This window comes from Anas platyrhynchos, chromosome 20 (assembly GCF_047663525.1).
Source record: "Anas platyrhynchos isolate ZD024472 breed Pekin duck chromosome 20, IASCAAS_PekinDuck_T2T, whole genome shotgun sequence".
Lineage (NCBI taxonomy): Eukaryota > Metazoa > Chordata > Aves > Anseriformes > Anatidae > Anas > Anas platyrhynchos.
In genome coordinates, this window is record NC_092606.1 from 2,872,150 (window position 1) to 2,887,395 (window position 15,246).

General features: G+C 51.0%; 1 protein-coding gene across 2 annotated transcripts in view; it reads left to right on the plus strand.

The window, feature by feature from the left end:
• TBX4 (T-box transcription factor 4) overlaps positions 1 to 15,246 on the plus strand; it is a 34,335-nt gene that overhangs the window by 16,359 nt on the left and 2,730 nt on the right. For both annotated transcript variants that reach the window (XM_072026006.1, XM_027472171.3), the window contains exons 5-8: positions 1,136 to 1,283; positions 10,956 to 11,108; positions 14,230 to 14,318; positions 14,822 to 15,063. In XM_072026006.1, coding sequence (XP_071882107.1) covers positions 1,136 to 1,283; positions 10,956 to 11,108; positions 14,230 to 14,318; positions 14,822 to 15,063 — 632 coding nt within the window. The remainder of the gene's footprint in view (positions 1 to 1,135; positions 1,284 to 10,955; positions 11,109 to 14,229; positions 14,319 to 14,821; positions 15,064 to 15,246) is intronic.

The window sequence follows — 15,246 nt, forward strand, 5'->3', positions numbered from 1 at the left end:
TCTGGACCCAGCTTTTTTCTTTTAATTTATTATTCTTTCTCTAGAGTTTCTTTCTCTTCTCTAATTCTTCCCTTCCTTGTGTTTTTGATAGTAAAGTTACTTACCACAGAGGCAGATGGGCTTTTTGCTTTCTGACAAAGGAAGCGTGTTTTTTTCTCTCTTGGTTTTTACCCAAAAATATGCCTAGCAGTCTCCCTGACTGAGACTAGGCTGTGCTTTTTCCCCAAACCTTACGCCTATTGCTGCATGGTGAAAAGACGAGCAATGGAAAACTTCATAGTCATTTTAATGGGAACAAGCCCAGTGACATCCTATAAAACTGCAATAATTTACTTGCACATTAGGGCTGCTCTAGTTTTTAAAAATTCCTTTTCTACTCGCTTTTGTCCCGGAGTGCCGCTGGGTAAGAGGAGTGGACTGAGGGCCTCTGCAGCGCCCAGTCCACTTTGTGTTTTAACCATTAAGCCCTAGATGATGGATAGTTATTAACTCTGTTTAATTTAGCTTTTGCCAGCCCTTGAGCTGTTTCCCCTTTTCATTTTATTGCTGCTGGAAACTCTCTGTTGTTTTTGGTAATATTGCTTTTATTGGTGTTTTATAAGAGGAGAACAATACACAGTAATGGGGCAGTTGCCATTAAGGGATGCATCAGAGCGAGATTTCACATCCGTGAATGTTAGTGGTGGGTTTGAAGTGTGGGCAAGGGCAGCTGGCAGAAGGGATGTGAGGGCAGAGTGGGGCCAGCACCCAGCTCCTGGGGGCAGCCCCGTCCCATGGGAGCCACAGCCTATGCCTGCTGCTGGGAACCTTCTCCTGGAGAAGTGTGTGGGATCATCTTCATCTGCAGGATGGCCTTGGAAGGCTTCTTCCATGGCCAGGCCTCTCCAAAAATTGAGGCAAGATGTCCTCCTTAACCCATGTCAAGGCGGTGACACCACCCCACGGAAATGCCACGTGGAGTGGCAGAGAGCTGCGGAGATCCCAAACCCCGCGAGCACTGGGAGCCTCTTGGGGCCTGACACGTCCCCCTGGACAGGGCTGCTCCGGGACTCACAGGGGGTGGTGTGGGTTCAATGGCAAAACGCTGTGACGTGGGCTGTGCCCGGGTGATGCAGTTTGTACCCTCTGTTTGCAGGATGGTGGCTGGCAAGGCAGAGCCGGCCATGCCGGGACGGCTCTACGTCCACCCCGACTCGCCTGCCACGGGCGCGCACTGGATGCGGCAGCTGGTGTCCTTCCAGAAGCTGAAACTCACCAACAACCACCTGGATCCCTTCGGGCATGTAAGAGATAAGTCCTGCGAGGGTGCTGGCCTGAGGGGGGCCGCGGTACCGAACGTGTGCGAATGGGGGTGCCGGCGGGGGTGACCCGGTTGGTTTAACCACGGGTAGCGGTACCTGTTCTGATGTGGTTGGGTGTGGGAGTGTTGAACGTGATGAGCAGGGTGACTGCTGGCTTCCCCTTGCCAAAAGGCAGCTTCTGCCGGATGCCACCGACCTTTTATTTTCTGCCTGGGAAGTTTCCAGGCAGCGCTGCAGGATTTTCAGCCTGGCCATTGCTGCGCAAAGCGCACACGGCTCGCACAAACAGGTTGCATAAACTCATTATTTTCCAAGCTGGCTTCAGCAGCCCTATAAAAAATCAAGTATTTTATTTGGAAAATCTTAATTCATGTGTGTTGCAAATGCAGAAGAGGGAAGTGCACAGCTATCTACCCCAGTGCATGTAATAACTGAGACCAAGGGCCCCTCCAGACTGCCAGGCAAGTGGATGCTTATATAATGCATATAAAAACAGGGACCCGTCTGGTTTTCACTGCCTGAGCTGAAAGTCACGTAAAAATAAACAAACCTCACTGGCTACAGAAAGGGAAGACAGGCTTCTAAATCCCTTTACATTTAGTGCCATCAGCTCCTTCTAGAAACACAGGTAAGAGAGTCTACTTTTATCCTCGTATCTGGGTTTTAACCTGCCATGCATTTAGGCAGCAGCACTTTGCAGGGTGGGGGACTGTGAAAAGGTCCTGAATGAGGGTACAAAGGGTGACTGCTGTGCTCAGAAGGACCGTGCCTCCAGCCACCGAAGGGCTTATTTTCACATGGAGTAAATTGTCACGGTGCCACTGAACAGCCGGGCAGGAAGAGCGAAATTCTCCCACAGCTGAACTGGAGGCAGGATAACCCTGGCAGTTCAAAAAAGTTGTTAAGGAGCCAGAATTTTTTGCCGCACTCATAATTTTCTGCAAATTTCACACTCTACAAAGCATGCGCACGGATCCCGGTGCCGCGGCAGAGCCCGGCCTGGCAGCAGCACGGGGCTGACCCTGCCCCAGCCCGCTGACCCCAGGGGAGCATGTGCAAGCTTCAAAGGCACCTTGGCAACATTTCATGCTGACATTATTAATCACAGGCCACCTCTCCCCTTCACTCATCTCTAAGGGGAAAAGCACCAAGGAAATGAAAGGAAAACAGCTACGCCGGGGTCGCACAGTAGAAATTACGCAGAGTCTGCATATGGCAGAGCTCAGGTGTCTGTAGCTGCACCAACCTGCTTGCTTTGCACGTGTTATTTCTGTACTCTTGTTTTTTTCCTCTTGGTTAGTTGTGTAGCTTAATATATTTCTGTTTATGTTGTAAAATATAAACCATAAAACATACAGGATGTTTGATGTGGCCGTAAAACAAACAGGATGTGCAGTGTTGTTTTTGCAACTTTCAACGCTTGCTTTTCCCAACTTTGTCATTTTTTAACTGCCATTTTAACACTGCATTTTCACTGGGAAGGGCTCTTTCCCTTTCTGACAAGCGCTCTGCCCTCCCGTGGAGCTTCACTGGTGACACAGAGGGGTCTCTGTTTTGCAGCATGGTGCAGTGGCCCCTCCGTCCCCTGGTGCCACGGGAGCTGTCCTGCTCCATAGCACAGTCCAGCAGTGCTGGGCTGACACCGCTGGGAAAATGCCTGGAATAAATCGTCCTAAGTGCCTGGGTCACCGTGTGGTTCAGGCATTGAAAACCTGCCTCGCCATGTGGGATTTAGCCACTTCTCTGACAATTCCTCTTTGGGCTTCTAAATTAATGGTCTGCTTTTGAGAAACCCGGACTCAGTATTAGGTTAGGTTAGAGTGAATTTTCATAGCAGGAAATCCTGAAAACCATCCTGCTCGTGTTGCAGCCGCGGCTGATGTCCCTGGGACAGAGGCAGAGCCTGCCCGGTGCGGCACGGCCCGCCCAGCCCTGCCTGCCGCTCGGCAGCGAGGGCATTAAATTACGAAAAATAACAGCTTCTCATTTCTAGGAATTTGTTCCCAGCGATCTCAAACCCTCTCTTAACGCTGCCTAAAACAAACAAGTCAGAAAAGCCGCACGGCTTGTTTGCCTTCTCGTGCTCCAGCGAAGCTTGCCTGCCATTTCCTTTTGTCTTTGATTTTCTCCAAACCTCAAAACCACGCCGGGAGATTTCTCCGGGCTGCTGCCGGTGCTTGCTTTGGGTGCATGGGCAGCTGCCCAGCCAGCTCCTGGCCCCCAGACCCCCCCTGCCCAACACCCCGCAGTGTCCTACCATGGGGAGCAGAGGCAGCGTCCAGCTCGGGGTGGCACAAGGCTCCCAGGAGCTCGGTGCTGGAGCATCGAGGGCTGCCAGGCTCCGACCTTGTGCTGGGTGCCTGGGCCTCTCCTCAGGGCAGGCAGCAATTCTGCATCGTTCTGGTGAATTTGTCGAAAATCAGACCCTTGCCCTGACTCTGGGTGCCGTGATAGCTGCTTAATGTCACAGACGAGTGGCTCGGTGCAGTTCATAAAGAGAAGTGTAGCTACAATTGAGGCTTAAATTAAGTAAGTTAAACAGATTAATTAATAAGCCATGGAGCTGAAGCCCGTGCTGCAACCCATGGAATTAGACTGAAGATTATTTACATGGGTTGTCGGAGGGGATGCCTTACAAGCTGTGCTGGAAAGCCTTGTTTTCTGACACTGATCCCGAAAAACCCAGCTGCCAACCGCTCCTCTGGGCGCCGGTCTCCAAAACCACGCTCCGGCTTCTTTCCCTGGCCAGTTATCTTTTGTGGTAAATGATTAGAGTTACAGGCAGAGGCATGGGAGGCATTTTTCAATGCAGACAAATAAAAATTTACAGATTTTAAATACAAAGAAATTAAGTGCAGAGCTCTGTAATCTGCGCTCAAAACCCTCCAGGTGAGCCGCAGCGAGCGGGTTTTGCGGCAGGGAGGCTCGTGCCCGCTCGCACACCGCCGGCTGAGTGCGGGCTGTATATGTTCCTCTTGGGGGATTTTTTGACCATGAAAGGCTTCTTTCACACTGGGCTTAACAAGCGAGAAACGCTCATGTTGAGAACGGATTAAGAAATCGGCTGTCGCTGTAACGTTCAGCTACGGAGAGGGCGATCAGATCCTGAAGCGAGCATTGTGAGCCACCTACGCTTAGAGAAAAATTGAGATGAATGCGTTTTTTTAAAACCTCCACGTGTGGAGGTGATCGGCTGGGTAGGGCTTTGGGTACCCCCGTGTAGCTGCCCGTGGCTGTGGGGCCGAATTTTGTCCCCTTGTGCTGTGTCTGTGAGGACAGGGATGGGGACGGGGGTGGCTCCGTGGTGTTGGCGGTGCCACCTCCCGCACAAAGCCTGCCGTGCATTCATTGCCTAGGGAGCAGCTCGCTGTGTTTCCCGATGAAAAATGAGAATCGCTCCTTCATCAGGAACCAGGTTATGTCACAACACGTGCTAACGGAGCAGTTAGCTAGCACCAGCTGTAGTTAAATGCACAAAAATAACCTTTCGGTTGGAAAGGACAGCAGGACGCTCGTATTTCTTTCGGGAGGTTAGCTCAGGGCGTGTGGGGAAAAATTGAGCGAGTCCTGACAAACACTTCCGTAGTGATAAATGCTCATGAATGGAATTCCACTTTCTTCAGAGGTTTCAAGTATGTAAACAGCGGGGTGGAGGGCGCCCGTGAGACAGTCCTTATGGACCCGGGCCCTCCGTGAGCTTAGGACGCCGGCGCTGCGGGGAGGTGGCAGTCCCGTGGGACTCGCTGAAGCAATCTGGCTTTTTTGCTGTTGTTTCTCTTTGGGCTTTTCTCTGTCTCCTGCCACAAGGTGTTATTGAAGCTGCTGAAACTGGCAGCTCTCTGAAGAGAAAATCATCTTTTTCTTTCCTTTCTCGTGCAGTGCTGAGCATATGGCAGCGGTGCCTGGGGCACAGGTGTCACCAATAACTCGGGGCACTCACATGGCCCCAGCCCCGGCTCCCCAGAACCCTGCAGCAGTGCCCGGAGCTTGCGATGCTGCTGAGTGCACAGAGAGGTGTGCTGCTGCCAGCATCGGGCACCGGGGGGACAGGACGAGCAGCAGGGGTTAAGCACATGGGGGCTGCTGGAAAACTGCAGCGGAGCGAGTGCAGCGCATCTTGTTTGTTGTTTTTTTTTTTAATTATTATTTTTTTGTTTTTATTTTCTCTTGTTGTTGTTGTTAATGACTCTGCCGAAATCCAGTCCCTGCCAGAGGGATCAGCCTTTCTCATGGGCTGCTGCAGGCAGACCAGCTTGGAAAGACCGATAGCATCACATCAGTATTTCTGGCAGGCTTCCGCTGGGGCCGGATCAATTGGAAATTATTTTCATTTTACAGAATACATAAAAATATTCCTGCGGAAAAAAAGACAAGTGGAGATTCGAAGTGGAGAATGGGACAAATGACAGTGGAGATTAATTTAATCCCCACCCCCCAGCACTGAACTGCTGCACGTGGCCGTGGTGCACACACTGCACCTGCCTCTGGTCAGTGCAGCTCTGTACCTGCTGCCAGCAGGCAGGGTCGCTTCAGTTCCTGAGCAGTTACAGGTGGTCTGTCACTTCTGCTAACATTTTCAGTGACATTCCTCGATTTTCTTGACACAAATCTGTTATTTACTGGCTTTATTCTGTACTACTGGTGAGTTTGTTATTTCTCTGCATATTTCTTGGTTTTATGTGATCATCACTGAAAGATATTTTTCCCCTACACTTGGGGTTTCCCTCTCACTTTCTGATCAATTTAATTTCAGCACTTTTCTCTCTTTGCTTGCCAGGCACACTTTAATTAGGTTCACGTCCTCTTATTCTCACAAAACCCCAAATTCAATTTAGGGTTCTTTGTGTTCATTTGCTTCACGCCTTGTGGCCGTGTCTGCATGGGGATGACACCACGGACCAAACCCAATTAAATGGGAAGGTTCCAGATGAAGTTTTGTGTCGGCTGCTGTGCCCCTGTGAGAAAGGAGCAGGGTTACGTGTGGCAGGGCCCGGCACGAGTTGCACAGGGACAAGCAGATCTGCAAATGTCATTTAAAGAGCTGGGCAAGAATGGGCCAGGGGTGCTGGGCTGGAAGGGAGACTTGCATCTCTTGTGTTAAATCTTTTTGTTCTTCCATTGCTGGTCTGTATCAGCCAACTGCAGTGGATTTTTGCAGTTTAACTGGAATCAAACTCCGAAATCTTCTTCCAGCCTTGGGTGGGGAGCTGGCCTGGAGAAGGAGAACGTGACAAGGTCACGGCGGGCGAAGGAGCTTTGGTGTCGGGGGGGTGGGGGTGGCTCGGGGGGCTCTAGCAGGTGATGTGCCTGGCACCTGCCAAGCCCTCTCCATGTGGAAATTAGGAGCTAGTGTGGAAGCAAAGTTCTCCACCACATCACTGTATTGAGAGCTTGGGAAGCACCACCACGAATTTCAGCTGACATTAGACAAAAAGGGACCGGGAAAGAAATAAAAGAAAACTTAAAAAATAAAATAAAATAAAATCACAGCTTTGGCCCTCACGCAAGGAACAATTTGTGTGAGCTCATGTTGACTCTTTTCCCAGGATTTTCCAGCCTTTCCCTCTTCTCCCCATTGTGCATTTTGCCAGGATGAGCGCTCGGCGTGGGGCGGCTCCTCCTGCGCACCGAGGCCGTGCGGGGAGAGCGCACTCGTGGTGTGGGCACAGCTCTCGGCTCTGTGCACGGAGCCAGCTCAGGAGAGTCCTGAAGCTGACTGGAAACAGGCAGGACGAGGGGCAGGAGACTTTGGAGCTGCTGTAGAGGTTGCCCGAAGGCAGGGATTTGGTTCTGCTGCTTGCGCTGGGGTCCCAGCATGCAGCAGAGGCGCAGGGAGCAAGCAGGTGGGATGTGATTTCAGGTTCTCCATCCCCACCTCCAGGCCTGCCTCGAGGAGAAGCTGTGGCTTCGTGGCTCCTCGTCCTCCTCTTCCAGCGCTGTTTTTGTGGCTGTTTTCCAGGCGGGATCGCAGAGCCCCAGGTCTGGGGCTGGGCCTTTGTGCCGCCGCGCCGCGTCCCGCCTCAGCTCAAAGCCTTCTTCGGTTTAAAAAGAATAGAGGGAAGGAAGAAAGAAGCAGAAAAATGTATTAAAATGAGAGATTTTATATTAGTTATGTGATCCCCTGGGAGCGACCATAAAATTATGTGGCTTTTTCGTAGCCATTTACTATTCAATATAAAAAGGGCAGTTGCCATAACAACCACTGCATCATATGACATCCGATACCTTGGAGAAACAGGGAGCGCTCTTAAATCAACTCCCCAAATTTCATATGAAAGTAAATACATTTTACTGGTGAGTTCAAGGATTGCGACAGGCAAGGCAGGGCCGTACCCAGCTTCTGGCCTTTGGGCCCCATCCTGCAAACTGGCAAACGCCTTCAGGCCCCGAAGCCGACATTACTCAGCAGTGCACAAGACGAGATGCTCGCAGAGTGTTTTCCCAAGTAGCACTAAATGGAAGGAGCAAATGACACCATTTCTTTGACATTTGCTGCTGACCGGGGAATGCCAGAAAAAACAACAACAACAATAAAAAAAACACCCTTTAAGTTCCAGCTGCCAACTGTGTGATGGCGTGAGATGGGGGGATAAAAAGCCCCACCGTGTGTGTAAACTTAGCCTGGGCTTTGGAGGCTGTCTGTCATGATCTGGTGGGCATATGTGATGTGGGGATCCCAAGGACGTCGCCCTCCAGATCCCAAATTTGGCTTTAACCATCTGATTCGAGGAGCCCGACTGGGATCTCTTTTTGATTGACCTTCTTCTTTAAAACACCTCTCTAGTAGCTACCGTTCTTCGAACTGTCCGCATTTGGTATTGAAAATGGTTCCAAAAGGCCTGACCCCGAACCAGTCCCCCACGGCCTCACGACGCAGGGACGTGTAACGCCAGCATCCCCACGTGGCCCAGCTCTGGCCCGTCAATTAAAATACTTCTCATTTTTTGTCACAATTCTTTAAGTTAATCTTTCCACTGATGTTCGTCACCGGAGTGGAATTTACATTTGTTTTGCGTATTTTTAGCCAACGACCGGTTTTCCACAGCAGCCTTTAAAACTATTTATCCCGGATTTTTGGCATTTCACTTTGCACAGGCGCAGGGGCTTGCAGCTAGGGTTTGGGAGGCTTTTTGGAAGGATTCACAAGGGTTTTGGATGCACGGTCTTTAAGCCAAGCATAAATAAGGGGGCTGTGTGTGCAGGCACCGCCTCCACGCACAATTTCTCATTTTCCAGTGTGTGAAACATCAGCTGTGGGAGCATGTGCCCCCACGGAGATGTGCCCTCGCCACCTTTGCCTGTGCCCTGTCCCCAGCTGTGGGTTCATGCCTGGATCCAAGGAAGGGGCTGTGGCAGGTTGGTTGGAGCAAGACGGGCACTGGAGCACGCCCTGGCAGATAACGCTGCTGCCATTCTGCAGCAGGAAGGCCAAGAGCTGTGAAGCACCTCGGCCAGGTTTGTGCTTTCACAGGGCACCTTCAGATGTAGCATCATAGATAATTACATATTTATATATATTATATATAATATAACATTTATATATTATAGAATTACATAGATCATTTAGATATATTTATTTGCTCACAAATATCAAGCGGCTCAAAATGAACCTCGAGGCGGATTTGCAGTCACAGCTGTAACCATGAACATCTGTCAAAAACCCTTTCCTGGAGGCTTCTTTCAGGTTCCAAGAAGTCGTCTTGTTAATTCTGGAAACTGTTTGGACTCCTTGGGCTCAGAGATGGTTATCAAAAATTAAAAGGAAAAAAAAAAAAGGATTTTTAGAGGGGTCATTATGGCCCCATGGGTACTCTGGAGGGGGAGCTGGGAGACAGGCTGTTCATCCATCCCTTTGGACATCACAGGTTAAGATGTTTTTTTTTGGTCTTCTGGAGATTTGCTCTGACTTGAGAGGCCCAAGTCGCCTTGCCAAGCCTGGGTAGCGAGGGACAGGAGCTGAGCAAAGCATAGCCTAGCCTCTGCCCTGTACAATCCATAGTTATCGGCCTCGGTGCTTAGTTACTGAGGTTTGAGAGTTTCAATGCCCCTTCCCATGAAAGCCCGAGCCCTCTGGTGCTGCTCATCTCGGCGGTTTTACGAGAGGCTGATACATGAAAGCGCAGGGACGGCTGCAACCCAGAACCTGAGCCGACCCTCCGCTCTCCAGCCCGCATATCAACAGCTGCAAAGTGGTTCGGAGACGTGATGCAAAGCTGATAAAATGCCAAAAATTCCTCCTTCTCTCTCTTGGGGAGCAAGGAGGGCTGTCTGGAAAATGTCAACAATAAAAATTGCGTTTAAGTGGTATATAACGCAGCCGGCTACCGTGGGCAGCTCCGTGCAGGCAGGCGGAGAGCGTTACGGCCCCACGCGGCACCTCCGCTCGGCTGAGCACGGGGTTTGCTAACTCCACAGATGGGCTTGGAGCAGACGGCTTCTGTTTCTTAGCAATCCTCATTTATTATCGGCTAAACCCACCATTTGTGTAACCAGTGGAGCTCTGCTGCTCTGTGGCTTTCCCTGCCCGTCCATCCACTCGTCCGTCCATCCGTGTGCCTGCCATCATCTGCCTGTTTCTCCGTCAGCCCTTGAAGACCCGACCTGTGCTGGAGTTCCTTGCCGGATCCTCTGCCATGTCCCCGTGGGGCTGGATGTGTCCTGCAGCCGCTCCGGGTGCTGGGTGCCGGCTGGGCTGGGGACAAGCTTGCTCCAGGAGCGGCTCCTTGAGGCATTTGGAGAGAGGGGAGAAAAGTTTGAAGCGTGGTGTGCTGAGGAAACGAGAAGCACGCAAAGAATCTTCTTTGCCCAGAGAGAGGAATAACGGCTTTTCCTAAAACCGTTCCATTCCTTAGAAGAAATTCCATTTCTTTTTCTGGGACGCGCGGGCGCTTCCATTCTTTGTGGCAGAACAATGCCGCAGTGGCCCCTCCGTGCTTTGGCAGCCCCGCGCTCACCCCTCCTGCGGCAAACCCCAGCGAGGGCGTCCTGGGACCTCGGTGCTCCCTCTCCTCCCCTCGCCCCTCCTGCACCCATCCCCGTGTCCCACCTGCAGAGCTGCGGGGGGCTGCGGGGTGCCCGGCCCCAGCCACCCGCGTGGTCAGCTCCACAGCCAGGAGGGAAAAACCCTGCTGGTTTGTAGCTTTCTTTTAGCGGCAGATAAAAGATTCTTTTTTTCTTTCTCCCCCCCGTGGTTTCTGTGAATTTTTAATTTTTTTTTTTTTTTCCTTTGCTAAACTGTGTATTTTTCAGCTCAGTAAAGTATTTATTAGGAAACTTTATGGACCAGTCTGCTGGTGAATTATATATATTGTGCAGCTTCAACGTGAGCTGGGAAAAAAATTTATGGCTTTTTTTCCACCCAGGCTGACTCTGTCCAATAGCAATAAGAAAATGAGAATTTAGTAGAAAAGCCCTAAGCTGAGCACAACAGCTCTCGCCAGAGCAGCAGATACCTTCTCTGCCTTGGTTCGTACACATTTATGTAACATAATTTCCCCCCACAATTTGAAAGCAAAGCTGGAACTTAGCCCACGAGTGGGCTTTTGTGCCCTGCTAGCAAAGCCTGTCAAGTAGCCAAGGCTCATCTTTTTTTTTTTTCTTTTTTCTTTTTTTTATAACATTCAATTGCTCACTTTAGCATCAATTGTTTTCCAGATCATTCTTAATTCAATGCATAAATACCAGCCGCGGCTGCACATTGTGAAGGCGGATGAGAACAACGCTTTCGGTTCGAAGAACACGGCCTTCTGCACCCATGTGTTCCCGGAGACCTCCTTTATCTCGGTGACCTCCTACCAGAATCACAAGGTACGGCGCGTCTGGGTCTGACGGTGCGTGGGTTGGGGCTGCTTGATCCCACAGCTTCAGCCCTCCGCGGGTGCCCAGCGGGGTTTGTGCTCGGCTGGGGCCGGCCGAGGAGGGCAGCTGGGGTGTGTAACGCTACTGAAAGCTCCTGCTTTAAAAGACCAGCTCCCAGCCCAGCCCTGCAAGCATTAAGCACAACCAAAGATTTGGGAGGATGCAGCTAAGGAGAAGCATGAAAAAGAGTTGGGTAACAACATCCTGGCGAGCCCGGCTCGTCCAGGGACTAATGAATCGGGGCGCTCATAAACTCCAAGATGTCATTCAAAACAGCAAGCAAATCTAATAATGACTGGTAAAGCTTGCTCATAAATCTACAGCAAAAAGTAATTATAGCATGTGTGTTTAGTGAGACACACAAGGAATGTAACCGTAAAAAAACAGCTACGAGCCTGCGCTGTGGTTAGGACATGAAGGCAGGAGGGGCTTTGAGTGTCTGTGTTTTGTTTTGGGGGGGATAGAAAACACAAAGGGCTTGGTCCTGCCCTTTCTGCCTGGTTCTGGATGCCCACTAACAGCAGGGTTCGTTTTTTCTATTTATTTTCCATGTGGTGTGGTAGGGGCAGCACCGTGTTTTGCTCCCGTATGAGCTGCAGGAGGTGCCGGCGGTGGGCTGAGGGGTGAGGGAGGAGCAGAGGGCTCGGGCAGTGGGACTGGGAAAAGCGGTGTTTGTGTCTCCTGGTGCCTCCTTCCCTCCTACATCAGCCCGGGGAGCTTAGGCCGCCCAGCCGAGGGCAGGCAGGTTCCCACAGCATGGCCCTACAGCGAGGCAGTGCCGGCGGGTTTGGTTCTCAGCGTCCTATGAGCGAGGTTTTTCTGTGGGGTGCGTGGTGGAGAGGGGGCATGAGCATTGTGCCCTGCCAGGCTGATCAGGAGGAGTTTTTCAAGCATGTTGGGACTGGTAAAGAAAGGGACAGGGTGTGCAGCATCGCCAGAGCCCTCCTGGTGCCCCAGCTGTGCCATCTGCCACTTGTTACAGCACCAGCTCTTTTTCTAGGCATTCATAGGAAAATCCTCCAGGAGCAGGAACAGATGTGAAATTTTTCCTGCCCAATAACCCAACCAGACCTTTTCCTCCCAAGCAGGATGCCTGTATGCCCTTTGATGCTCGAAGCACAGAGTCCTTGCAAGCGTTTGCAATTAGTGAGCCAGTTAAAGGACTCGGAGCAGAGCCCTGAATGTGACAGAGAAAAGGGGTCCCTATTTGGACACCAAAGTGAATCCTGTTAGAAAGTTGTAGTTGTTGGTGTAAACTGACCGGTTGCCCAAACATGGTTAACCAGAAAAGGCTCGAAAGAGCTTATTTAATACCCCCTTAAAATGTCTCGCAGGTCAATAGGGCCTTTCATCCCTAGGGTTCCCGAAGTGCTTCATAAACTTAATATTTCCACTGTCCCTGCCACACGAACACCCCTGGGCTGGTGGCGGGGCAGCCCTGCAGGTGTGGCTGGACACGAGGGACGGGCTCACCGCCCTCCGCACAAATCACAGGCACCGAGGAACAGCAGAACGGGTTTGCTTATTCCCTCGGGCATCAACGATTGAAATGCCAGTCTGGGCATCTTTTAGGAAAAAAAAAAAGAAAACAACAAACAAACCGCAGAATTATTTTTAGCTGAGGAATGCCCAGCCAGCAGGATGTGTCCCTGCAAGTGGCCGGCCTTCTGAGCAAAACCTGAGAGCCTCCATGGCAGGAGGGACTGCGAGGCTCTGGGATCGGAGGGCCAGCAAGCCCAGGTGCAGGTTGCCCAAAGCTCCCTCCTGGGCCACATGAAGCCAGGGGACTGCTGTGGCAAGGATTGATGACACCCTGATGCTGCTCACATTAGTGGAAACTCCCAACCCCTCGGTGTCCACAGGGCCAGGATTACACCTCCAAACTCACTGTACAGACATGGGAGCTCTGATGTCGCCCAGCCTAACAGCAACTGCAAATTACTTAAAAAAAAAAAAAAAAAAAAAAAAAAAAAAAAAAAGGAGGGAGAGAGAAAGAAAAACGTGAAGTAATGGAAAAAACGTATTTTTTCAGCAGGAACAAACTTGTTAAAATGTGTCGTGTCTGAACGGGGCTGCTGGGAGCAGCCCGGCTGGGCGCTAGGGTCACCACCTAGCAGAACGCCGTGACGCCGTGCACCTGAGGTTGGTCGGGAGCCAGGAAGGCCCCACGCACCTCGTGGCCCATCAGCTGGGGGGGAGCTGCCCCCAGCCCTGCTGGCAGCACAGGAACGGCCCCAACTGGGCCAGATGGGGCCAGGAGCACCCGTGCTGGGCCCTGGCTGCAGCCCGTGCCCCACAGACCCCCCCGGTGCTGATAGGAGCAGCGCTCACGGCCGCCTAAATTCACATGTCAACACGTTCCTCCCCCGTCACCGAGAGCAGCCAGCTCTTTTCTGGGGAGTGGTTTGGTGCTGGTTATTTTTCAGCGTTGCTAAACGTGTGGCCATTAGCTCTAGCAGCTCTCTTGGCAAGTCATCTGAGCACGGAACCTGCTTGTCACCCTCACCCCTAAAATCGGATGCAGGCTGGCATAAGGTCACCCCCGCAGGTGGTCGTTGTTGCTGCCTGATGATCTATGCAAAAATCCTTTGTTAAAGAGATGCTTGATTTTATTTTTTATTAGTGGACACTGGACACGTACTTACCTCTCCCCGGTGTTCTTGACAGTTGTAAGGTTTTGGTTTGTGCTCGCCTTACAAAGGAAAGGGACAGGGTTGGCAAGGGAAGGCTGTATTTACTGGGGCTGTTGGCCAGGTGAACTGTTTGGGTTTTTTTAAAGGGAAATTTCATGTCAGCCCAGAGATTTTTTTTCCAGCATTTTCACGAAGTGGCAGATCTTTCACAGTTCCATTACAAAAGCTGAGCTCCACCAATACTAAGCCTATTCTATTTTAAGGTATTTTGACCATTTTGCTCTGTATCTCTCGGGGGAAAAGGCAGCTCTTGCAAAAGGCAAACCTTTCCCTTGCCCAAAGGCAAAGCACCGTTTGAGTTACGATTCTTCTCACGGAGGAAAAATACCAAGTGATCTCTTTTCAAATGCTTTCTGCTTGATTTCCTTCTCTTGAAGATAACGCAGCTGAAAATTGAGAACAACCCCTTTGCTAAGGGATTCAGGGGCAGTGACGACAGCGACCTGCGCGTGGCACGACTGCAAAGGTACCGTGGGGCCATGGGAGGATGGGCAGGTGGACAGGAGGGATGGACAGACAGGAGGGATGGACGGACAGGAGGGACAGACTGACAGGAGGGACAGAAGGACAGGATGGGCTCCATGGGGCTTCCCCCTGCCCGACTGGCAGTGGCCGGAGAGCCTTCCATCGCGTGTGTCTGTGCATGGTGTGAATACATCCATGTGCTGCACTTTGAAGAAATTTTTCAAATGCCATGGGGGCACCCAATTTTCTTGTATTTGAGGGCACTGGGGCGCTCAATGCCCTTATACCTCTGAAATGCTCTTCCTCTAGCTCAGTGACACACTCTGTGTTGTCGTCATGCCTGCCCACACCCAGAGGAGCGTGGTGAGGCTGAGCTCATCGTGCTTGGCAAAGGGCGTTGCAGTTGTTGGATGGGGATGCTCCAGGGAAGCCAAACTAATATTTCACCCTCCTGTTAATGCTGATTGCTGTCTAACCAGTAATAATTTTTCTCACCTCCTTTAGCAAAGAATATCCAGTAATTTCCAAAAGCATCATGAGGCAGAGGTTGGTGTCCAGTCACGGCCAGCTTTCAACAAAGCCAGATGTTAACCCACTTCACGGGAGTCACCAGACCCTTCAGCATTATCAGTATGAGAATGGTGCTCACATGCAGTTTGCAGCCTCAGATACTCAAGATCTGCCACTCAACACCTTCACAGCACAGAGAGATTCAGGGCTCTTCTATCATTGCCTAAAAAGAAGAGGTAACTAGAGTTTATAACTGGGAAAATATTAGAGCAAATAATAGACCTAAAAGCATGGGCATTGAAAGCTTACCATTAATTCCAGTTTGTTTTCTGACTCTTAGGCCTTAATCTGCAAAGTGTCCAACGTGCTTTGGAGCTGAGCTTTTGGGCAGTTGTTTGTTAGTGGTTTTGTCCCATAGA